The 27471-nt window shown below is 35.3% G+C and overlaps 1 protein-coding gene across 1 annotated transcript; it reads right to left on the reverse strand.

Annotated features, from left to right (window-relative positions):
* Window positions 1-2683: 2683 nt before the first annotated feature.
* Window positions 2684-6086, reverse strand: LOC127126420 (uncharacterized). Its single transcript, XM_051055349.1, has 3 exons — window positions 5708-6086; window positions 3309-3573; window positions 2684-3090 (listed from the first exon to the last, which is right to left on the reverse strand). Exons 1-3 carry the CDS (start codon window positions 5946-5948, stop codon window positions 2847-2849), a joined length of 750 nt encoding a protein of 249 aa, XP_050911306.1. The 5' UTR covers window positions 5949-6086; the 3' UTR covers window positions 2684-2846.
* Window positions 6087-27471: the final 21385 nt, after the last annotated feature.

Below are 27471 nucleotides of genomic sequence, written 5' to 3' on the forward strand. Positions count from 1 at the left end.
AATCGAGAGAAAACAAACCAAGAAACAGGATGGGTTAGGGTTTCAAAGATGAGTGAACAAAAACAAGAAGCACGATGTGCTACAACACAAAACAACAATGACCCAAACACCCAAAAACAACAACAAACTACAAACTGCAGTAAAAAAAAGACTCCGCTACAAGGCGGCTAGGGTTTAGGCGGAAGCGAATCCCCCAAAATCGGGAGCTCTTGATACCATGTTGTAGAATATTTTACTGATATATTAAAAAGTGATTCTTACATGTTACATCTACATGCTTTAAATAAGAGAGAATAGAAAACCTAATGGGCTTTGACTAATGGGCCTCATTACTAAAAGAAATAATTACTATTTACAATCTAATATTTACAACATTATTTATAAATTATTTTTGAAATAGTTAATTATTTTTTTTAAAAAAATCTGATGTTGCCAGACATAGCATGAAATTTTTCGGATTTATATTTGTGGACGTGTGCATTATATCAGCACCGTAGATGATGTTACATTATGCTTCCATCTGACCCCTCCACCAATTTAATCAAACAGCTTAGAATAATTATTATCTTATTACTCCCTCCGTTCCTTTTTAAGTGTCACATTTTGACTTTTTACGCATACCAAGAAAGCTAATTATTATTGTTACTTTTTAAATAATAATTCTCATTTTATCTATAATACCCTTAATTATATTCTACATTCATTTTACTTTTTTTCTCTCTGTAATAATTACATAAGGGTAATTTTGACAAAAATATATTTAATACTACCTTGAATTCTACAAGTGACAATTAAAAAGAAACACAAATTTATCAAAAAAGTGACACTTAAAAAGGAACGGAGGGAGTATATTATACCCAAAGAAAATTCTATTTATTTATTATAAAAGTAAAATTATTCCCAACAGATATGAGGAATATATTCTTCACAAGAGTTTATTACCTATCTAAGTGGGTTTGATATGCTACTAAGTGTGAAATGCTTGACAAAACCACCCAACATCCCTCTATTAAAGACTTGTTGATGATGCCTTTATTTTTCCGTCATTGCTTTTTATTGTCCCTTGGGCTAAGCAAAGGATCCAAATTCATAATAAAAAGAAGAAGAATAAAATGTGTTCTTTTATTTTGTTTCCTAATCTATTAGTGAAAAATCTTACTTTTTATGTTTTGGAATCCAATCCACGTATGAACAAAAAACATGAGAAAATTGAGATTCTTCAAGAAAAGCTTCCACATAATGAGTTTATGAAGAAAGTTGCATTTTAAAAAACTTATGAAAGGAATAATCACTTAAGCTAAGTTAAGTTCACAAAAGCCCTTGTGAATGGAATAGCCAACAGACTTCGAAAAGATAAAGTTTTCTTTTTTCATTTTTAGTTTAAAAAATGACTTTTTTATTCTGTAATCTAAAAGATGCATGTAGTTTCAAGAAAAGAATACTCACAAATGTGAAACAGGGTATTCTATGACTATTCAAAAACCACTACTCCATATTATACATATGTCGGGTCAACCCATGATGTATCAGTATATATAATTCAGCACATACACATACCTTGATACAAGTGCAATTAATCAATCACCTTTACACAACTCCAAAATGCAGAAGCCAGAGGCTCAGAGAAACCAGCCTCCACCAGGTTCTCTTTTATGCATCTCTTTCCCTCTCTCTCTTTCAAACAAGCATGCATGCATGCAAATAGTTTCAGACACGACTTCGGAAATTCGGATGTAATAAGGAACTCAGTTTTCATTGTTTCATGATTTCAGGATACCCAACTGACCAGGATCCCCCAACAAAAAGAAAGATGTTCTTTAGTTCAAAGAAGAAAGGAGAGAGGGGCTTCATTGAGGGATGGTAAGCATCTCAAGGGAAATAGAGAGATTATTATAACCACATGAATTAATCACTTAACATGAGGATAGTACTAGTAGTTAATGATTTTGATCAGAATAATCCATCAAAAGCTTCAAACAAATTTATTGGCATAAGTTGACAATTGATTTTTTTTTATTGATGATGCAGCCTCTTTGCTCTGTGCTGTTGCTGGCTCTGTGAAGAATGCTGCTGAACTACAACTGTGGAATGGTGGAGAAGAATTCATATTAGTATATAAGCAAATACTGCTGGTGTTTCTTTCTATGTTGTTATGGTTTGATTTTAGTGGATTCGAGTTTGATTAGGACTGAATTGTATTACCTGTAATGTCATTTGTTGTAATATTAAACTCTTCAATTTACTGGTTCTTCTATATTTCTCACATAAAACTTGACATCGGTTATATACTTATCTTATCAATCCCCTCTTACTAAACAACTGTTCTATTTGACATTATTTCTCTTCTTTCTTATCTTAAGACTAGCCCTCAGCAAAAAGGGGGTTTGTGCTCTGAAATTGCTATGCTATTGGGGACAATTACAGTTCAATTTGTACTAGCACTGCCTTTGAATGTTGGCCAATATATTAAGAGACAGTTTTCAGAAAAGAAAAAAAAAGGATAATAAGGCTGCAATTCAATCAAAAGCTATATCTCAAAGTATATATCAGTTGCCAAATTGATTGCACTAATATCAGATATCATGCATAGCACACGGCTAATACCTGGGGTTGAGAAATTGGGATTCATACAAGTATGAGTACATGATCGATGAATGTTCAAAGATGCAGCACTAAAAGAATATTATTCTGAACTTCGGTAGATTGATAAACTTAAATATATTTTTCATGACATGCAGTCACATTCACTTCAGTGAATTTTTAGATTCAACGGATAGAGAATCTTGCAGATAAGTTTATGCAATACAAATAGCTATTCTGTACAGAAGGGGCACACATATTATGTTTCATTGATACTCAGAGATATGATTTCTTCCTGCCCATCTCTCTTCATATTTTCCAAATGAGTATGAAGTTGAAGGCATCCCAGTCAAGTGAAACGGGTCGGGCTCAATTCCATAATCAGTGAGTGGCCTATCCTCCAAAATATCATCATGCTGTTGTACAAATTCGGGTATCTCAATCTCTCCTTTCTTTATATCATCCCAAAGGTACTGAAGGCGGTTAATGTACTTGATCTTCCAATATAATCTAAACAAAGCAAAACAAACAAACAGAACCAAAACTATTAATAATAAATTAAATATAAAAAACTATGCATTTGGTCAAGCACTTATATGATGAAAACCATAGATTCAGCTAGGCCATTACATTACACAATGGTATTTTGTAGCCATATCATTTCATATAAGTTGAAAAATCAAACACACTCCTAACCGTTTCTCCAAAGAAGACAATGACTGACTTACCCCCCACTCAAGAAAAACCTGCCGAGAGTGGCTATGACTAGCCTGGAACGAAGTCCAGGGTGGATGAAGTACATAGTTTGAAGCCTGTCCTTAAAATCATCTGGAAGTTCTTCATAAATCCACCTCAAGATGGTCATCCCAGGAGAATTATCCTCCTTTTGAACAGTGCTGTGCATGTAAACAATGCAAAATGGCCCGTCCGGCAATTCACTGAATATTTTGTGAAAGACATACCTCTTCAGCCGCTCTGCACTCACAACTGTGGCTGCATATCATTTCAAAAGAAGATATCCAACATAAGAGATAGAAGTAATAAAGAACAGCTTCTCGGAAAGACATACTGTGGGTATATATCACCAGGGGTTTAAGTTTATATTCTCTCTCTCATCAATTTTCCTAATTGAACTAAGATTTGTTCTTCATTTTCATTTTTCCATGGCAGAGTGGAGTACACCTCATGTGGAAATGGTATCGTAATGCAGTTTGATATGAGCAGTGTGGAAAAAAAGTCACTTAATTTACATGTGATACTGACACAAAAAGAACAAATTCTTGTATAACTTGTGAAAATCATGTAGTATAATGACATCATTGAAACCAATGGTTATTCAAAAAAGTAAGTGAAATATGCTTTAATAATATCTCAAATCTGTATGAGAAACAAATGACAAACACCTACACTTAATAATACTAATGTAAGTCGATTTTTAGAGTAGTGCAACTGTTAGAAGGGTATAACATGTCAACTGATATAATAAGAATACTAAAACTTCAAGAAGCCTAATATTCTAACATAAATGTGGATATCAACTTAATTTACATATAATACTCCCTTTGTTACTTTCTACTTGTCACTTTTGTAACATAAATGTTGTTGTCAACTTAATTTACATATAATGCTCCCTTTGTTCCTTTTTACGTGTCACTTTCGTAAAAAAGAAAATAATAATTGTTCATATTTACTTGTAGTTTTCAAAGCTCATCAAGTCATTAATTACTGTTTTGTCAATAATAGTCTGAAGTACTTACTACAGATAGAGAAATTGGTGAAATGAGATAATGAATGGTTTAAGCCTTTAAGGTAATAATGGAAAAAAAACAAATAATTCCACCCAAAAAAACAAAATGAATTAGTTTTCTTGGTATGTGTAAATAACAGTACAATAACAACTACTAAGGAACTGAGATTATAAACATAATGCCAACAAAGATGCCTAAATTAAGTGATGTTTATTTGGGCCGCAAACATTGGAATCTTTAGACGAATATCCTTTTGGTTTGGTGAGGATGTTCCTTTAGGGTGTGAGTCTGATAAAAAATGTAGGCTAAGCATAAGGATCATGTCAGTTGTGTATTTCATGAAACATTGAAACTAAGCTCAGTATTTCTTTGCATTGCGAAACTTTGACATGTGAGTTTAGTTTAGCCTTAATTTTATATCAATGAATTGTTTTGCTAAAAAAAATACATGTATGTCAACCAGAGTAGTCATTCCTAGACAACGGCACGGAGTGGCCGACCCCAAAAGTGGGATATCGGGATAGCATACCGAAGGATGACCACCACTCTATTTGATCATTTTTTGGACAAATTACATATAATAATTATAAAGATATATTTAATGTAAAATTAAACAAATAACTCAACTCATAAAATATTCAAAATTAAATTTGATTGAAAACTCCAAAATTACCCTTAAAACATTGTAAATTTAAGGGGTAATTTCGGTTTTTTAGAAGGAAAAAGGATAGCGGGCCAAAAACTGCTCAGGGTCAGGAACACTATGCACCGCTATCCCACTATTTACCCTATAGTGGCCGCTATAGTGTTTTGCACCGCTAAGGCTCTTCCCATAGCGGTCGGCCTCCGCTCCACTCCACTATAGCAGGATGGCGCCGCAATTGACCGCTATTGACTACTCTGAAGTCAACTAGTGCACTTCTATGAAGAAACCACTCAAGATGCAAACAAGAGTACATAACCTCATCTTAACTAACACTCAGCCAAAAACTCAATTGGCTTTCATATGTCATAAATTCATGAAAAAACTCCATCATTCCTGAGATAGAAAAAAAATGCAGCGCACAAATTGCATAGCATCACTAACTAACTGTTTCTGTATCACACACATACACATCAACCAAATAGGTTGAAACTGAATTTGAAGTGAATACAATTTGTGTATGTTTTTCTCTCTATCAAGAAATTTGACCTAAAACACACAGAAAAGTTTCCAATGCAAAATCTAACTTTGTATTGCTTCTAGCTACTCTGAGATTTAGAAGCAAAATTAATTCTACTTTGAAAAACAGAAACCTAAAAAAAAATCAAAATTCTAAAGGATGAATCAAAGTAATAAAGCACCTTCTAATCATAGTTAAGAGAAGTGAGGGAGTTACCGGGATAGTGCTTCCCAACGATGCGGAGAATGCGAGCGCCGCTCTTGTCGGAGCCTTGGAGAGTAATGAATTGTAATTGTTCTAGATCGGAGAAGTCTTCGTCGGGGGAAAGATACTGAGAACAATCGTGCCAACTCTCTTCTTCTTGTTGTTCTTCGTCGTGGAAAAGGAAAGGTCGAGCATCTACGGCGAAATCGGAAGCTAACACTACCACCGAAAAATCCTCCGATGTGCTACCCATCGCCGGCTTTGCTCTTTCTCTCTGTGATCGCTATGCACGTGACTCAGCGTAGTGTTTTTGGTGATTTATAGAATTAGAGTTTGATTTGGTAGAGGTTTTTCTCAAAATTTTACAGTCTTTTGATTGAAAAATAAAAAACAACTACAATATTCATTTGGATCTATATTGAAATAAGATTTTCAAAGAATTTTTAAATGTTTTTTATAATAATTAACTAAGATAATTATTTAATTAATTAAGATCATTAATTAACAAAGATATTTATGGGATATGTATTGGAATGATATTTTATGATATTTAATTAAAATTTTATAAAATATAAATAAAATTTGTTGTTATTCAATTAAGATTTGATACAACTAATCTAAAGATTTTTCGATATCCAAAAGTATAGAGTAGTTTTATAGATATTATTTTGAATAATAATGAATTTTAAAATTTTTAAGTATAAATAAGATATATGTTGATGATATTTGTTGCTATTTAAGGAGACATTCTTAATTGCGAATACTTAGACCTTGTATAACTAAATTTGGTGTCTTAATTTGTTTTGAGTCCTGTGTTTGTTGCGTGTATTACTCTATTTTTACGTCTTATTTCTAAGTTAGGAGAATGGAGTATTTGAGTTATAATATCGTTCCATCATTCATACACTATTGTAATTGTCGAAACACTTAGGAGAGTGTTTGAGTGAATGTGGGAGGGGTCACATATTGAAGAGGATTTCTGGATCGAGGTTCACGTGTAATATTAGGAAAAGAGACATTAAACTAGAAGTGTTCAAATCAGGCCAATTTGTACTTCTAACTATTATGAGTGAATTTTCTTTCATTGGATTAGCATCTCTAGTAGGTGGTTTTTCACCGAACTAGATTACCAATTCCAGTGTTGTAATATCCTATATTACCTTAAATGCTCAATTAGTTGTCAGTTGAAACTACATGACTTCCTATGTACTCTATCTTTTGTCAGTTGGAACAATTAGAGCTTCTATGCGCTCTAAATGTTGTCAGTTGGGACCAATAGAGTAACCAAGGAAATCTGAAGAGATTAATTAATAATAAAAGAGATAGATCAATATTAATAAATACAAGAGAGAACATTTTGGTAACATTAATAATTGGTCAATTGATACTAGAAGACAAAATATCAATTGAGATATTTTGCATTACTTCCTAATATATATATATATATATATATATATATATATATATATATATATATATATATATATATATATATATATATATATATATATATATATATATATATATATATATATATATATATATATATATAGGCATGGTAACGGGGCGGGTCGGGGACGGTTTTTACATCCCCCAAACCCAAACCCGATTCCCCAAACAATCCTCGTTCCCCACTCCAAACCCAAATGGGGATGGATAATTAAAACTCAAATCCGTCCCAAACGGGTTCGGGTTCGGGTTGGGTTCGGGTATCCCCGCCCTGCCACCATTCATTTAGTGAAATCAATTTTGTTTAATAGAAATATTTAATTTTTTAAAAATCAAATTACATTACAAATAATAAAATAAAAAAAATCTAAAGAAATACCATACATACATTTCGAATATTTTAAATAATTAATACAAATCTAAATATTAAAACATTGGCCACTTATTTAATATTTTAAATCATCAAAAATAAATAATAATGTACATAATAAAATAAACGGGACGGGTTCGGGGACGGGTTTGGGGTGGGTACTAGTGACCCCATTACCCGACCCGTCCCCATATTTTATAATCGGGAAAAACCCAAACCCAAACCCAGTCAAAACGGGTTTTCTCGATCAACTTCGGGACGGGTTCGGGTGGGTACCCGCGGGTACAGATTATATTGCCATGCCTATATATATATATATATATATATGTGTGTGTGTGTGGGTGGGGGGGGGGGGGGGGTGCGTGCATGTGTCTGTTATGATGCCATGAGAATTGATATGATATCATGAGAAATTGTTCGATATTTGGTGAGGAACATTTGTTCTAAAAGGCTTTTTTTGCTGTTGAGAATTGATCGTGTATTCGTAAATATTTGTGATGGTGCACATACCACTTCAAGGGCTTAGGTAAAGTAGTAAGTGGGGATGTGGCACCAATGATTCGTGCCTCAATTGGGTTTGAGCCCCAACCATGGGGGAAAGGTGGACACCTAAGTGGGTTAGAGGTTCATACGGTGAAAGATACCCTAAGTGGGTTAGAGGCCCCATAGAGGTGACAGTCGCTTGAACTGGGGATTAAGCCTCAAAGAGGACCCGATATCCACCGTGAAAGTCGAATAATACGAGCATGCATGAACTGGGCTTAGCTTAGACGTAATTCCGTTCGGGGATTGATGTTTCATGAATCCGAATAGTAATTTGTTGAGTGGATGCACTCAAGTGATATGTTTCTATACATTGCGATTATCCCTTAGTTACTCAAGTCCTAATTACAAGGCGCGAATGATGCACAAGTAACAGAAGGTGAATACTTGAGTTTGAATCGAGTAGGAACCCTGTAGAGCCGAATGGACCCATAGGATAGGAGAACTCACTGAGATTATTATCTCATCCCATTGTTGTTATTTTTCAGGTATTCCTTGTAGGTTGAATTCAAGAGAAGTTGTCTATTGATGTTTCAAGGGATGCAGTTATTCTGATCTTCCATTGTGGAGTGGTGTACAATGAAGATATTGTACATAGTTCTTAGATTTTTTATTATTTTGGCTTTATTGTATGACATGTTCCATTCATGTTTTAGTTTGGACATGTGTATATAATGGTGTCTTTAGGCTCTTATGTTGTATTAGTACCAAATCATAACACTTGTATGATATTATTTTAGATATATATTATACAGGTTATTACAGTTGGTATCAGAGCAGGTCGACTCTTGACCTAGCCTTGAAACATCATAAGTAAATTTATTCCTGCCTCATATGTATGTTTAGCCAACATGATTCTTAATATCATTGTATGTAGTATTGGGCCTGATCAACCTAATTCTGTGCGCGTGTTAGGTAGGATTATATGGAGCGACCATGAGGACTCCGAAGTGTTGGTGGAACTTATGATTTGAGGGTATGCTCAAGCCAAGGGTTATAAAGTAAGGAGAACCTAATAGCTCAGTTGTTTTTTCATTAGGAGTTGTGATTTGGGTAATGTGAAATTGAAGAGTAGTGCATGGTCCAAGCAATCCGGTAATTCTAAGGGAGTCGGGAAGTGAGGATTTCTTTTGGATGGATTTGTCGGAGTTTTAAGAAATATGTGAATATGGTAGTAGGATAAGATTGATCTACTAATGTGGGATAAATGTTGTGAGTAATTCCATACAGTGGAGGAGGAACGACGGTTTTGTTACATGTATGACATAAGGTCTGAAAGTGAGGTAGTGTATCGGTGTTTCAACTTCTAAGTCCACTAAAACATTTTGAAAGTATGAGAATACTTCATGGAGTATATTCCAATGGTACCTTCCAAGTGGTTGAGAGTTGGAGGAATAGGGATGTTCAACTTTTTTTGTTGAGGATCTAAGGTATGGTGAAGTCTAACGAGAGACTCGAGGACATGACTTTCTATTCTAAGTGGAATATATATGCGCTAAGTAAAGAGTAAGAGATGAAACAAGTATACTTAGTCTAAGAAGGGAAATCGAGTCCAGGATAGTTCGTAAGGAATTCAATATTCAGTGAGAGACCATTTTGGAAATGTTGAGTTACCAAGGATCAGTTGAAGTGCATTTGTGTCGAAAAGAGAATAAGCATTATATAACAATGGAAGCTCTAGTAGGATTGGTTGAAGGGGATTCATGTTGAGGAAAAAATCAAGTAATTTGGATTCGAGGAATTCTAGTAGAATGGCTCTGTAATTGGAGTTGAGAGAATTACCATGGGAAGAGAAATGAACTTAGAGTGTGGAAGCAGTGTGAATGTTGTAATATAATTGTTGTAATGGGGTACATTTTAGACAAAGGTACAATGGGACCATCAAGATTCACTAAGGCTAAGTCATGGGCGTTGTAAGACCCCAATTTTGACCCTAAGAGCCCTCATGTTATCTCATCATATGCATTATCTTTTGGGATCACACCTTGGCATCCTCCTTACCCATCATTCATTGGGTTTGTATTGGGAGAGGTCACCAAGCAAATTTTATTGTATCATACTTTTTTTTCATTATTTACTAATCCAAATGCAAAAAATATGTCAATGTATAGTTTACTTCTTTTGTAGGTAGTGTGTGTGGTCACCCATGCTCCATCAAGCTCATATCTAGGGTTTGAGACCCTCAATGAAAGGATACTAATCAAGAGATGGTTCACATTGACTCTATACATCATATATGGGTCCCCATGATCTTAATTTATCATTTTGATCAAGAATTCATCAAGAGTTTGAAGCTTTGTTTGCCTTGGAAGCCCTAATTCATCTGGGTATCTTATGTGACTTCCTTAGAAAGTTTCTCCATCATTTGATCAAATATTTCAAGGTATACTTCATATTACATCATATTATCATATATGATCCTCCATGAGCCCCAAAGATCAAGAGAACTTCAAGTTTGCAAGTTGGTTCATGGTGGTTGACCAGAGAAACTCAACTGGTCAAAACTAGGGTTCCCTAAACCCTATCTCCTACAAATTTTGTCATATGAAAATGATTCCAAGAGAAAAGATCCAGTTTTGCTTGTAAAGTCATTTTTTATGATGAAAGATTATATGTCATTTTGTCTGAACCCTAATTAGGAGGTCAACTTCCAAAGATCATAACTTGCTCAATTCTTATATGATGAAAGCCATTAAAGTTTCATGATCAAATTCAAGATGTCTTGTTCAACTTTGATTCTTGGAATAAATTCAAATTCAACTTGTAAATTCATGTTCCAAAAGGAAACATTATAGGTCATTTTGGGCCATTACTATTGAACAAGTGATATTCCTCAACTTCTAAAATACATAACACCTTCATGCCAAATCCAAATGAGGTCAAATTTATGACCAAATTGAAGAGGTTTGAAAGAGCTACAACTTTGATGAAGGAATATTTTCCATTTAAAACCCATAGCAAAAGTTATTCAAGATGGAAGAAGTGAACATTTAACTTGGTACTTAGAAAATTTTCAAATATATGAGATTTTCCAAACTTCCACCTCAAAATTCATCATGATCCAAGCTTCAAATGGAAAAGTGTTAAACATGAAAGTTGCTCCCCTTGATCTCATCTATCCTAAAAGTCCAAGATCATCTTATTTGGCCAAGAGATGAAGGACTTGCGCATGGGTTCTTTTCAAAGATCCATTTGGATGAAATTCACATTCACATTTCAATCTCCAATGCATGATCACATGACATGATTTCAGCATTGCACATGAAGGATTTTGGACCTGATAGCATCATTTGATGGGCCTATCACACGCCCATGAAAGCATACAAGTGAATTTCTATTTTTGGTCAATTTTGGAAGTGTGTGGAAATCAAATGCATTGCCTATAAATAAGACCCTCATGACTTAGAATTAATGACACATTGCCTAAGCTTTGAACCTGCAATCCAAACGCTCACCATTAGAGGATAATCTTGAAGGTTTTCATTTGAAAATCGAGTTTCAAATCTCATTCTATTTTGAGATTGAATCTCCAAGAGTCCAAGCTTTTCCTTGATCCAATTCAACTTCTACAAGCTTCTGAAGTCAAGCCAAGGCCAATTGGAAGCAAGATCAAGCAAGTTTGAAGCTCACTCGAAGGTGATTTTCTAGAATTTTCATCTCTTTGATTCTCTCTCAATTCTTCACTATTCTTTGTGATTTTTGGTTGGCTGAAGTTCTACCAATGTAGGAAACAAGATTGAGTTTCTTTGAGGTTAAATCGAAGCAACTCAGTTCATGATCCTTAAAATTCAAATCCATGTATCTTGTTATATACTTGGAATTGGAGAAAATTGAGCCCAGATTCGTGATCCTGAGCATTTTCTCTTTGAAATAGTGTCCTTGTTTTTTATTTTCCATTGATATGAAGTTGGACCAGTCCGGTGGAGGTCACCGGAGAAGATGATCAGAGCCCTAGCTTCGGTGGTGTGCTGGCACACCTCCTAGCCATCTGATCATGTTGGAACGTTTTATTCTGAGCCATTCTTCCTAATTACCACACGTGTACACGCGTTGACTGTAGAACATGATGGAAGTGCGCGCTTGGCCATTAAATCTGCCACCTCAATTAATGAGGGAGATCTGGTGGCCCTTGATTTTTCTATTTTTATTTTTATTTCTGATTTTATGTTTAATCCTTTTATTTTGTTTAATTCATATTAATTTCATTTTTAATCCAAAAAATATGGTACTTTCACGAAAAATCTTTAAATATTTTTCTCTTTCATATTTTGAATTAAAATTATTTTTTGGATTAATTTTGATATTTTTCATGAATTAAATGTTTTTGTGCATAATTTTAATTGTTTAAAAATACTTCTGACTTTTCAAAAATCATGAAATTTTTTGTCTAAGGACCTTTGACCTTGTTTGACTTAGGATAAATCTCTTGGCCATTTATTTGGTATTTTGAAGAGATTTTAGGTTTTGACCAAATTAAATTGTATTTTAATTCATGTTTAAATTGATTTTTTAATTGATTAAATGTGTAAAAATTATGTTGAGTCATTTTTTATGGTCTTGTGATGTTTGATTATTTGTTTGGGCCTTAGTCAATGTTGATTTGACTTTTGTTGGATTAAAACCATTAGATTTAGGGGAATGATGAAATGTATATTTCATCTCCCAAAATGAATGAATGGTTTTAATTTGATAAAATTATCCCTTGATCAATTTGTGTTTCTATCTTCCCCTCCCTCTTCATCTTCATCCCTATTCTTTCCCATTCCCTCATTTGACAAATGGAATATCTAATGTCTTAAGGCTAATTGGTTCATCAATGACCTTGTGTAAGAAGAAGCAATACAAGTATGACTGAGATAGGTTCATCCTTCTTGATCTTTTCTTTTAGTGTGTGGTATATTTTAGGAGTTTGGTTCTTCATACCAAATCTCTAACATGCATTAACACCTAAATTTTTATTGCCCGACCTCAGATAGTTGTGACTTCTACATAAGTCAAATTACGATTGCTTAACATAAAGCTAAATTTGACCCTAAAGGCATAACATTCTAGTAAGTGAGATTGTAAGTCTCCCATTCTTCATGGTATTGTATGGAAACTTGACCTTTTTTATTTTCATGAGAGATAGTGGTATACTTGTTGAATTATCCAAGTTTGAGCCCTTCTCATGGAAGATGTTTTGGTTTAAGGATCCATGCTTGTGAATGGATGGTTGAGTGTTCTCCAAAGAATGACTTAATCAATTAAAAAAAAGCACCCCTAACACTTGACTAACCTTTGACTAACATTTGACTAACTCTTGTTAATATTGCTTTACTTTCAAGTCATTTATTTTATGCAATTTAAATTTCAGTCATTTATCATTCATTGCCATTTATATTTCATTTAAATTGTTTATGTTAATGTCATTTTCTCTTTGCTCATTTGAGCCATATATTGTGATTGTAAATAAATTGTTTGTGTATCCCATTAGTCAGATCTTTTCAACTCTTAAATTTTAATTTTTGTGCTTAGGATAGTCTCTTCATCTTCTCCCACTTCTTAAATTTCAAAATCTCTCCCCCCTTTTCAAAAAATTTATTTGCTTGTGATTTCAAACTTAGACCTTATTTTAAATAGAAACTTTGGCCTTATGCCAACGAATTTTCAAACTCTTTCTTAAATCAAATTTATAAATAAACTTAATCATATTGACTTAAAATTACAAAAGACCAAAAGAACTAACAACTTCATTCAAATTTTTTGCCCTTTATGCCCTTTTTCATTTAAACTTTTGATTAAAATCCATTCACCAACTTTGAAATTTTTACCACAAACTACGAGGTTTTGATCCCTCATTTTTATGTTGGTACGTAGGCACAAGTCTGAAGGTCTTGTCAAATACAAAAATATAATCAATGAATTCTTTTCTCATCCCCACACTCTATTTTTCTCAAACATCTTTTATACCAAAAACACATACATACATAAAAAAGGGCTCCGTAAGAGTACCTAGGACACTTTGGGTGCTAACACCTTCCTTCTGTGTAACCAACCCCCTTACCTGTATTATTTACTGATGTGTTGAAGGACTTCTGAGTGTTTTGGTTCAGTTTATGACCCTCTTTACCGGTGCTTCACTTTCCCTAATTATCAGCTTGTGTCTACGTTAGAGGAGTATGCCTATCTCTTGGGAATACCCGTGTCTGACAAGGTACCTTTTAATGGATTGGAAGAGATTCCTAGATCTCATATCATAGCTGAAGCTCTTCATCTGAAGAAATATGAGATTGATGCTCATTTGGTGAAGAAAGGAGGTATTCTTGGGTTGACTTCTGAGTTCCTCATTGGTAAAGCTACTGTTTTTTCTCAAGCCGGTAGTATGGATGCTTTTGAGTCCATCTTTGTATTGCTCATCTATGGTCTAGCTTTATTCCCTAACATTGACGGTTTTGTTGATGTTAACGCCATTAGAATTTTCTTGATTGGGAATCCTGTTCCTACTCTGTTGGGTGACATGTATTTCTCTTTGCATTTGAGAAATTCTAAAGGTAGTGAGACTATTGTGTGATGTGTTCCTCTTCTAAACAAGTGGTTCATTTCGCACTTTCCTTAAACACTTGCTTTCTTGGAGAATAAACAATGTCTACGGTGGTCTCAGAGACTTATGTGTCTTACTAATGATGATATTGTTTGGTATGATTCTACATTGAATAGTGTGGATATTATTGACAGTTGTGGTGAATTCTCTAATGTGCCTCTCATTGGTACACAAGGAGGAATCAACTACAACCCTGTTTTGGCTCGTCGTCAACTTGTGTTCCCCTTGAGAGACAAACATAATAACACTCATTTAGAATGTATTTTCTATCAAGAGGGTAAAGATCCCCAACATTTGAAGAAGAGGATGATACATGCTTGGCATAAGGTGCATAGGAAAGAAAGATCTGAGTTTGGTCCGTGCAACTGTGTAGCTTTGGAAGCTTACACTATTTGGGTGAAGAAGAGAGCTTTAGAGATGAAGATGTCATACGCCTGTGAAAGACCTATGTCTTTGGTTATGGCTGAGCCATCAACTCTCCCTAACTAAGATGTAGAGGAGTTGGAAGACGCACTCGCCAAGATGAAGCAAGAGAGATATGTGGGAAGAGCGGTTCCATGCTTTGAGCCAAAAGCATGAAGAGTTGCAGCTTGAGTCAAAGGACAAAGATGCGCTTATTGAGATTCTTGAAGATCGAGCAGTGAAGAGACAGAGAGAGCCACCTCTAGCATGCCTCAGCCTCCCGGTGCTTAGAAGAAGATTGTTGATCAACTTATCCTTGAGAAGGCTCAGATGAAGACGTCCTTTGAGTCTGAGATTCGACGCATCTGAAGGAAGTACGTGCATGCAGCCATATCAACCAATACCGTTGTTAAGGGATCCTTATGATGATTACTTTCCTTTTCTCTTGTATTTGTACTTTGGTTTCTGAAATTGTACTCAGAGTAATCCTTCCAAATTTTATGAATAAAAAGAGATTTTATGGTTAATCAAATTATTATTATTATTATTATATATTTGCAAATAGCACTTCATATGTTCCTTAAAATTCAATCAAAAACATTGAATTTCATGCATCATTTGCATAACAGGTTTTCTTCCGCCAGATGTCTTATCAGTTATTCTTCTATGCTTCAGCCAAGCTGACTCATCGATACAACACTCACGCTAATCAACCAAGGATAATGGAGCATCTAGATCAAGAGAACAAAGAGGACTATCATTTATGAGGTTGCTACCTCAATTGTTCCTATTGCTGCCAGTTAATCCGGTCCTTCTATGCCTGCTGGATTCCATTGGGGGATGTGTAAGACCCTAATTTTGACCCTAAGATCCCTCATGTTATGCTCATCATATGCATTAACATTGGGATCACACCTTGGCATCCTCCTTACCTCTCATTCATTGGGTTTGCATTGGGAGACATCACCAAGCATATTTGATTGTATCATACTTCATTTTTCTTTATTTACTAACCAAAATACCAAAAATATGTCATTGTATAGTTTAACTGCTTTTGTAGGTAGTGTGTATGCTCACCTTTGATATATAAAGCTCATATCTAGGGTTCAAGACCCTCAATTCAATGAGCTCAATCAAGAAATGGTTTACTATGGCTCTAAATATTATATATGGATCCCCATGATCTTCACATATTATTTTGATCAAGAAATCATTAAGAGTTTGAAGCTTATTTGCCGTGGAAGCGCTAATTCATCTAGGTATCTTATGTGACTTCTTCAACAAGTTTCTTCACCAATTGGTCAAATATTTCAATAGATACTTCACATTTCATCATCTTATGAATATATGATCCTCCATGAGTCCCAAAAGTCAAGATAATATCAAGCTAGCAAGTTGGTTCATGGTGGCTGACTAGAGGAATTCAACTGGTCAAAACTGGGGTTCCCTAGACCCTATGTCCTACAATGTTTATCATATGCAAATTATTCCAAGATAAAAGTTACTCTTAATGACATTCCAAACAACTTTTATGTTGAGGTCAAGATCTAGTTTTTCTTGGAAAGTCATTTTTTATGGTGAACGATTATAGGTCCTTTTGTCTAAACCCTAATTTGGAGGTCAACTTCCCAAGACCATAACTTGCTCATTTTGTATGATATGAAATACATTCAAATTTCATGATCAAATTCAATATGTATACTTCAACTTTTATGTTTGGAGGAAGTGAAAATTCAACTTTAAAATGCATGTGCCAAGAGGAAACATTATAGGTCATTTTGGGCCAATACCATTGAACAAGTGATTTTCCTCAACTTCTAAAATGCATAAATCCTTCATGATAAATCCAAATGAGGTCAAATTTATGACCAAATTGAAGGGATTTGAAAGATCTATAACTTTTATGAAGTAACATTTCTCATTTGAAGCCCGTAGAAGAAAGTTATTCAAGGTGGAAGAAGTGAACATATGGCTTGGTACTTAGATTTTTTTTTTATATGTTTGATTTTCCAAACTTCCACCTCAAAAGTCATCATGATCCATGCCTCAAATGAAAAAATGTTCAACAAGAAAGTTGTTCCTCTTGATCTAACCTTTCCAAAAAGTCCAAAATTATCTAATTTTCACAAAGGATGAATGACTTGCGCATGGGTTAAAATTGAAGGACCATTTGGATAATATCAAGTTCCACTTTTCATACACGAACACATGGCTTGACAACATGATTTCAGCATGGCTTACACTCAACTTTGGAACTTGGTGCATCACTTGATGGGCTTATCACACGCCCATGCAAGCATGCAAGAGAGATTTTCAAGATTTTCCAAAAATGGAAGTGTGAAATTATCAATCCCATTGGCCTATAAATAGAAGCTCTCTTGCTCAGAAATAGGGACCTCATGCGCATGCTTTGATTCAGCAACCCTAAACCCTCACCATTAAAGGATAAGCTTGAAGATTTTCTTTGAAAATCGAGTTTGAATCTCTCACTATTTTTGAGATTGAAACTTCAAGAGTCCATCCCTTTCCTTGATCCATTTCTACTCCATCAAGCATCTGAAGCAAAGCCAAGCATAATTGAGAGCAAGATCGTGTCAATCTGAAGCTCCATTGAAGGTGATTTTCCAGATTTTTCCACTCTTCGATTCTCTCTTATTTCTCCACTATTCTTGTTGATTTTTGGTTGTCTGAAGTCCTACCAATGTAGGCAACAAGATTGAGTTGCTTAGAGGTTAAATCGAAGCAACTCAGATCATGATCCTCAAAATTCAACTCCCTGTATCTTCCTATATACTTGGAGTTAGACAAAATTGAGGCCAAATTCGAGCTCTTGAGCATTTTTTCTTTAAATCCATGTCTTGATTTTTCATTTTTGTGATGGTTGAAGGTGGACCAATCCAGTGAGGTCCACCAGAGAAGAAGACCGGAGCTCTGACTCCGGCGATACGTTGGCAAGTCTCTGAACCACATGATCCATTCAAAATGTTTTAATCTTGAGCTTTGATTGTGATTACTACGTGTGCAGCATAGTTGACTAGTGACCACATGGAACGCGCACTTGGGACCATCTGATATGCCTCCTCAATTAATGAGGGAGATCAGATGGTCCACGTATTTTTGATTTTCTGATTTGAAGAGATTTTAGGTTTTTGATCAAACATAATTTAATTTAATGCATTTTTAATTGATTTTTAATTGTTTAATTGTGAATAAATTGAGTTGAGCTATTTCTATTGACTTGTGAAGTTTGACTATTGTGTTTCGGCCTTGGTCAAGGTTGATTTGACTTTGTTGGATTAAAATCATTGGATTTAGGGGATTGATGAAATGTACATTTCATCTCCCAAAATGAATGAATGATTTTAATTTGATAAAATTTCTCCCATGACACATTTGTGTTTGTCTCATTTCCCCTCCCTCTTCATCTTCAATCCCATTCTATTCCATCCATTTCAATGACCAATGATATCTCTATATCCTAAGACTAATTGGTTCATAAACCAATATAAGTATGTGTAGCGGGGTATTCGTTACCATTAGAGATATTGACTAAATCCAAGGTAAAGCATACAAGTCGAGTCGCCACTGCACTTTTATTTATCCAAAGGAATGGTTAGAAAGCGAACAAAAACCTTAAAAGTTTTATCGAATAAAAAACTATTAAAAATGTCAGAGATCTGGGTAAGGGGGTTGGTTATGCAATGGGAAGGTTTTAAGCACCTAAAACATCCTAGGGAGCCCTTTTCATATTTGTTGTAAGGTTGGTATTTTGTGAAAATTTGTTTGTGCAAACATGATTGAAGAGATGAGAAGAGAATATACAAGTTATTTACATTTTGTGTTTCGATGGATAAACCCATTGCCTACGTACCATCTTAAAAAAAGATTAGGATCAAAACCTCGTAATTCGGGGTAAAAATCTCAAAAATGAGTTGGTGAATTAATTGGTCCAAAAGCCTTAAGGTCTTTTGTTATCCAAGGGAGAAAACTCAACCTAAAACCACAAATCCACCATGTGAGGATAGCTTCAACATGCTAGTGAGGGGTTAACCCTATAATAAGAACAGAAGACTCATTGTCCATAACTAAGGATATAGGTGAGTATTATATCTACCTCAAGGATAACTCAAACCTAATAGCTAAAGGTTATGAAAAGTTTTTGATCAAGAAAGTGGCCATTGAAACCACAAAAGAAACATTTGAATGGGTTATATTTACCAATGAACAATATTTACAAAATATGGTCAAAGTTGACTTAGAAGTTCAATTCAAAATAAGTGTTAGGAAAAGAAAGTTTGAAAATCAAAAGCATAAGGCTTAGGTTTCTAATGTTTGAAAAGAAGTGTTAAATGTTTGCACAAAATTGTTGGCTTGGGTTAAAGTGGAGGGAAGAAGAAGAATGGCTAAAGTCCTAATCATACAAGAGATAAGGGATAAGAAACAAGACCACAAATGGACTTTCTCTCTTGAGATCATATTGATGATCCAAGTAGCTCTCATCCTTTGGAATATGCAAGCAAAATATAAGTAAGCTCAAGCAATCAACATAATTGTAGCGGGGTATTCGTTACCATTAGAGATATTGACTAAATCCAAGGTAAATCATACAAGTCGAGTCGCCGCCGCACTTCTATTTATCCAAAGGAATGGTTAGAAAACGAACAAAAACCTAAAAGTTTTATCGAATCAAAAACTAGTAAAAATGAGTCAGAGATCTGGGTAAGGGGGTTGGTTATGCAATGGGAAGGTGTTAGGCACCCAAAACATCCTAGGTACTCCTAGGGAGCCCTTTTCACATTTGTTGTAAGGTTATTATTTTGTAAAAAAATTGTTTGTGCAAACATGATTGAAGAGATGAGAAGAGACTATACAAGTTATTTACATTTTTTGTGTTTGGATGGATAAACCCATTGCCTACGTACCATCTTAAAAAAGATTAGGATCAAAACCTCGTAGTTCGGGGTAAAAATCTCAAAACGAGTTGGTGAATTAATTGGTCCAAAAGCCTTAGGGTCGTTTGTTATCCAAGGGAGAAAACTCAACTTAAAACCAACAAATCCACCATGTGAGGATAGCTTCAACATGCTAGTGAGGGGTTAACCCTATAATAAGCATGGAAGACTCATTGTCCATCACTAAGGATATAGGTGAGTATTACATCTACCTCAAGGATAACTCAAACCTAATAGCTAAAGGTTATGGAAAATTTTGATTAAGAAAATGGCGATTGAAACCACAAAAAGACATTTGAATGGGTTATATTTACCAATGAAAAGTATATGCAAAATATGGTCAAAGTTGACTTAATGATTCAATTCAAAATAAGTGTTATGAAAAGAGAGTTTGAAAATCAAAAGCATAAGGCTTAGGTTTCTAATGTATGAAAACAAATGTTAAATGTTCGCACAAAAGTTTTGGCTTGGGTTAGAGTGGAGGGAAGAAGAAGAATGGCTAAGATCCTAAGTAATGCAAAAGGTGAGGGACAAGAAACAAAACCACAAAAGGAGTTCCTCTCTTGAGATCATATGGATGATCCAAGTAGCTCCCATCCTTTGGAATAAGAAATCACACAAAACATAAACTCAAGCAATCAATCAAATGAACTCTTGGAAAGGCTCCTCAATGTATCTTGGATCTCTATCTCTTAGGAGCTCATGGTAATGGTTCCTCAGTTTGGCTCAAGTGGGAATCCCTAGCACAAAGAAACACACACATCAAAAGGTTCTAGTTACAAATCAAAGAATGGACAAGAGGGAGTTTAGAATATGGTCCTTTCAGTGTTCATCTTCAAGCTTTAAGCATTCTAAAGGCATGAGGCCTAGTTGCTCTTTGACATTTAAGCATTCTAAAGGCATGAGGCCTAGTTGCTATTCAAACTCCATTAGCTTGGGTAAAGTCCTAAGATCTAAGTCCATTTTGTCCAATTCTTGGCATTTGGTTCACAATCAAACAAACAAAACACAAGCACAAAAGATATATACACAATTATATGCTCAAGTGAGCAAAAGGCAAATGGCATTAACATAAACATGTGCTCCAATGAGCAAAGGAAAGAAGAAAATGGATAATATGTACAAGAATAATAAATTGCATAAATGTAAAGTGCAAAAAGTAAATGTTAATGGTTAATGTTAGTAGTTAGTGTGCCCTAAGGCAAATTTAGCGCTATATTAAGCAATCGTAATTGGACTTATCTAGATGTCACAACTATCTGAGGCCGGTCAATAATAATATAGGCAACAACACAAGTTAGAAGTCTTGATTAGTGAACCAAGTTCCAACAACTTGCCATGCCAAAAAGAAGAATAGAACTGATCTTGTATTGTTTTAAGTCCTTTGCATTATTTAGGAAGCAACCTATCCTTAATGCAAATCCATTCACTTAATCCTTTGATCAAGATGAATTAGATTTGAATCAAGGAAGATTAAACCTCCCTAGTCAATGCTAACTTATCAACCTTCAACTCATTGATCAAAAAGAAGAAAGAAGAAGAAGAAGATGAGTAATGGATTATGAAATGGAAGGATTAAAATGCATAAGGTGAAATAAAATGTACCAATCCATGTGTTGACCAAGTGACATTGAAAGTTAAAGTCAAACAATGAAAAACCAGAAATGGGATGAAGATTGGAGGTCAAACAATAAGCAAAATATTTTTGGCATTTTTAATATCAAAATAAACTTGAATTAAAAATAAAACAAAGGTCAAACTTCAAAATTACTTCAAATCAACCTTGAAAGGTCCAAGTGATTTATCCCAGGTTCAACAAGGTCAAACAAAGTTTGACAAAAAATTTCAGCATTTTTAAAAGTCAGAAACTATTTTTAGTCAATTAAAAATGAATAAAAATAACCTAATTGAACTAAAATCTCAAATAAATCTCAAATCAATTAAAAAATTGATGAGAATATTTTTCATAGATCCATCATCATTCAAATAGGTTAGGAAAATATTTTTGTATTTTTTGAATATCAAAAACTATTTAAAATGAATTAAAAATAACCAGAAAAGAGAAAATTCACAAAAAATATCAAATGACAAAATAAAAAATATTAAAAATCATTTTTAGAAACTAGAATTTATTTGGAGAAGAATGCAATTGGTCCCATGTTTTTTGGATTTAAAATGAAGAAGATATGAATTTTTGAAAATAAGGGGAATAAAAGAAATAAAAATAAAAAAAATAAGAAAATAAAAAAAACCAGGAGTGTCTGATCAAGCCTCATTAATTGACGAGGCTGATCAAACGCTCCAGAAGCGCGCTTCCACCATAGGTAAGAGTCAAACGCGTCACACCTGGCATTATTAAAAGTCATAACATTGGAAGGCCATGATTCAATCTGGAAATCATCACCAACGACCTAGATTCAAACTGGAAAGGTGGACGGTGGTGTACACCACCGTTTTCTCCGGCGAACTCCGGCGAGGTCCAGAAATTGCAGGTAATGAAAACTTAACCAAATGAAGCGATCCTCATATCATTGGAAAGCTGGGATGATGTACATCATCCCTGTACCATTGGTTTCTCCCCTAGATCCTCATAGAGAGAGAAATCAGAGAGAGAAAATCATGGTGTTCATACTGAACTTCATGGATTTCAACAATTGAGCACTCAAAACAATTGCCTCTATGAAGAGGACTTCAGCCAACACAATATTCAAGCAAAAAGATCAAGAAGTAGTGAGTTTCGAAGAAAAAACCAGTTGGAGAGAACCTTTGAATTGTGGAGATCTGAGCTTGCTCCCTTGCTTCCTTTGGCCAAACAGAAGTTCTATGGACTGTAGGATGAAGGTCTAGGAACTTTAGATCCAAAGATTCAACCAGATTTAGTTGAATTTTAGATTTGAAAAATTTGAAGAAAAGTGAGATAGTTCCTTTGGTAATGGTTATGGATTCAGTTGTGCAGCATCTCAGACGCCAATAGGTTGAACTTCAAGTGAAGCAAGCAAGTGTATTTATAGTGGAAGCTGATGCAAGGAGGTGAAAAATTCGTGTGCATGGCAAGTGGATATTCATTGCATGGGCTTGCATGATCATGTAGAAGGCCCAAACTCAATGCCAAATGCAATCTGAAGTATAATTAAGCTGAAATGGACGTGTAGTTGGCAATGTATAGGCTTGTGTAATAAGTTCCAACATGTTATGCACAATTATGCCTAAAACTTCTCCTCTTCGAAAATGCCATTTGCCAAATCCAAACATGAGCATGTGAGTAATGGTTGGAAAGGTCTTGATGTAAGGAACAAATGTTATGTTGGGCAAAAATCCATTTGAAGTGTGGAAATTAGTGAATTTTGAGTTTAAAGTGTAAGGTGCAAAACATGCAAAGGTGAGATTTCCAAATTTGGCCAATGTTCAAGCCCCTCTGTTTTGATGATGCAAACCTCAAATGAAAAAACCTCCAACATCAAATTTGTATATATTTTCAAGACAATCAAAATGAACTTAAATTTTGCATCATTTGGATTTTTTATGAAAGAGTTATGGGCACTTGAAGTTGGACTTTTTTGCCTTTCAATGCATTTGGTCCAAAGTGACCTATAATGTTTTGCATTATCACATGTATTTACTTTGAGATTTTTAAATTTTGTTCAACATAACATTTGAAGTAGACATCTTACTCTTTCCAATGAATTTGATCCCACCTCAAAATCATAAAAAATGAATGAGTCATGCTCTTGGGAAGTTGACCCAAAATTAGGGTTTCAGTCAAAATGACCTATAATGTCTTGGAATGGATGATGACCTTCCAAGCTTCAAGTCAATTTTTGATGAACACTAAAGTTGTTCATATTGTCCTTAAGAACATTTTTGCTTTTGGGATCATCTCCATTTGACCAACACATAAAAAGTTAGGTCTCAGTGCATTTCAAAATAGTCAGATGAATTGACTGATCAACTTCTCAAGTCCATGTCTCATATCTTGATGAATTGATGATTTAGGACACTCAAATAAGTTCAAATATGCATGAAATGATGAATTAAAGAACTTTCCTTGATTATATTTTATCATGGGCTGAGGTTGCTTCAGGAGCAAGGCATTGTGGTACACAGATGAATTAGGGTTTCTTTGGGAAACAAACCTCAAACTCTTTGACTGGCTTTGATAAAAAATGATGAATTGAGATGCTAGGGAGGCATATTTGATGGATGAGATCTTTGGGAACCATTACCATGCTTGCTTTCCTCTTCTCTTGGCCATATCTTTGCACCAATGATTCTCCTTGAAGCTTTTGACCTTATGATTGCTCAAGCTATAAACAAAGATGTTAGTGACATATTTTTGTGCTTTTGGTTAGTAAACAAAATAAGAAAAGCAATAATATACAATTCAAGCATGCTTGGTGATCTCAAACCACTCACAAGAGGTCCTATCTAAAGGTAAGGGGAACCAAGATGCTTATGATCCTTGAGGCAATGCAAATGCAACGTTATGATGTCATGAGGGATCTTAGGGCCAAAATTGGGGTCTTACAGATGCCCCTATTTAAGGTCATTCTAGCCAGAGAAGTGAAGGTTAAAATCTTCGCCTCGACGAGGTAGAATGGGCTTAAATAATAACAAAGAGATGAATTTTGGTCCCTAAGAGACCTCATGATGTATGTATGCAAATAGTAATACTCTATGGGGGGATGTGTCCACAAAGGCAAAGATCAGGAGGAATTTGACAATCCCTATGAGTAATCCACTCATGGGGCAGAGACTCTACCGGGGGTAAAGGGATAAAAATGCGTGAGCAGGTCACGACTTGAAACTTTCTGAGAGGCACGAAGAAAATCCAGTGAAATACAACAATGGAAAGACTCGAGCTGACTCAAAGATGCACGTATTGGGGAATATGCCAATACAGCAAAAATTATCCATAACGGATATTTCAGATAAAATCCGGACTCAGGTGGGGAAATAACAAATGAGGTATTACCGGTTACTGGGTAATAAACTCGAAAAGGGATCATGCGATCCCACCGGTATAAGGGTGAGAGAAAAACATGCTCCGGGAGAATGAATATCTAAGACCGGTACAAGGGTGAGAGATATCAAACATCCGAGGTCATCTGAGGAAGACCTAAAAAAAAAAAGATACACTTCAGCTCAGGAAAATCTGACTCCACATGGGACAAAGGGTCATAATAGGGAGCAGAAGGAAGGAAGACCAGGGATACCGGTTACTGGGCATAAAATAGGTGACCAACCAAAGCGTGAAATGGGGAATGTTCCCCAGACACTCATCATCCAAAAGAGGGCTAAAAGCAAACTCTAACATAGGACGGACATTCGACTCCGCAGAGGGATAAGAATCTTACTCAACTGGGGAAGAACAAAAGGCTTCAACCAAAGAGTGCATGAGATATATTATCTATTACTGTCAGAACGTAGATAATATACTTGCATGGAAGATTATCCACAACCGGTTACTGGGTTAATAAAGGATAAATCGACCGACAAAGAAAGGCATCGGGATACCAAAACTAGGTATATAATGATGACCATTCAAGGGGAGCAACAACCATTACCAGCAATCGGTATATGAAAGATGACTTGCTGGGGATAAACTGCCTAATCAGAGCAATTATCCAAGAGATATATTACCAGGGGTGAAGGACTTATCAATACCGAATATCGGATAATGATAACCGTCAAGGAGGGGGATTACACCTACCGGATACTGGGTAGAAAACCACGAAAGAGTAACCGTCATCGATTAAGATGAACAAGAGGTTAACTCTGCAAGGGGATGAAATAGGGTTTACAATTACCGGTATAAGGGTAGAAAACCACAGACTCCGCCGGGGATAAGATGAATGATTACTGATTAATGAGCAATTATTCATTTATACCACAGGGAAGCGCAGGAAATAGTCACAAGAAGCCAATCTAGGATCAAACTAAAGAGGCAAGCTGAATCAAGACTCGTCCCAGTGAGGATATAACTCAATAGGGAATCCCATCCCAATATATGTGTTGGGAAGAAACAGAAACAACCATCATCCACAAGGATATAACTCGGTGGGGAATATGGAAGGAAAGATAAACACTTTCTGCTTAAGGGGCTGACTCTATATGGGGAAATCAGACACCGACATCCGCTTGGGGAAATGTATTACCAACTAGCAGGGGATAGCAAACAAAGATATATGGCAAAGAATGCAACATCAATATTATCAGTATGTACATATGCATGGTTTATGTATGATGAATGCTGACAAACAGACGTTTCTAACATCAATAAGTCCAACGAACAAGTACACAAACATCCGATACTACATCTCAAGAGAGAAAGCCAAGATCAACAAAGATCTCTGCAGGGGATGAACGCCAGTCCTTCCAACTGAGGCAAAGTCGTTGCACAGATGAACTCTGACGTAGGAGCAACTCTACCGGGAAAGTTATCAAGAAGGAGAATGGATCTCCAACACTCTGCTTGAGAAGAAAAACCACAAGAGGCTCCGGAGGAAGAGGACATATGCATGCCAGGGGTATGAACAAACGCCTTATCCTGTCGAGAATCTTACCATCCTTGGGAGAGCACTGCAGGCATTCCTAGTATTCCTATGTCGTTGTGAATGTTCACTTTGTTTAAAAACAAATTATGAAAAATTTGATTATTTAAAACAATGATATATTTTTTCAATTAAAACATGCAAAACATTTGTTGAATAGAAACAAATATGAGTGCGAATAATTGGATAAAGGCTCAAATTTATTTGATGGGATGGTAGTCTGCAAATGGAAAGACTCCATAGATCTTTACAAATTTGAGATTGGTGATGTATATTGGAAAAGGGCTACATTGAACATAATGACCATTTCTCCACCAATTATGAATCCGATGTATTAGAAGCTTTGGTTGATGATGAATGATCGAGAATCTCTGATGGATAATAGTTGTAGAACAAAGTCTTGTCAGGATGCAGTTACTTGCCAAATTCCTATTTTTTGCCTAGATTGCCCCAGGGTGAGGTACTCAATCTAGCGGGATGCATATATTCAATTTTTATATGTCTCTAATTTTTGCTTGGATCGCCCTTTCGGGTTTTCAATCCACCGAGACGCTCATTTTTGCCTAAGCCGCCCTTTCGAGTTTTCAACTTAGCGAGCTATTCTGTTTTTTTATTTTTAGGCGAAGTATTTCTTGACTGCATCTGAATTCACAGGACGAGTGAAATCCTCCCCATCCATAGTTGTAAGTATCAAAGCACCGCCTGAAAAGGCTCTCTTAACAACATATGAACCTTCATAGTTTGGAGTCCACTTTCCCCTGGAATCGGGCGCGAAAGACAGGACTTTCTTGAGCACAAGGTCGCCTTCTCGGAACACATGAGGCTTGACCTTCTTATCAAAAGCTTTCTTCATTCTTTGTTGATATAATTGACCATGGCACATGGCAGTCAATCTCTTTTCTTCTATCAAATTCAACTGGTCATACCGA

Source organism: Lathyrus oleraceus, chromosome 3, assembly GCF_024323335.1.
Source record: "Lathyrus oleraceus cultivar Zhongwan6 chromosome 3, CAAS_Psat_ZW6_1.0, whole genome shotgun sequence".
Classification (NCBI taxonomy): domain Eukaryota; kingdom Viridiplantae; phylum Streptophyta; class Magnoliopsida; order Fabales; family Fabaceae; genus Lathyrus; species Lathyrus oleraceus.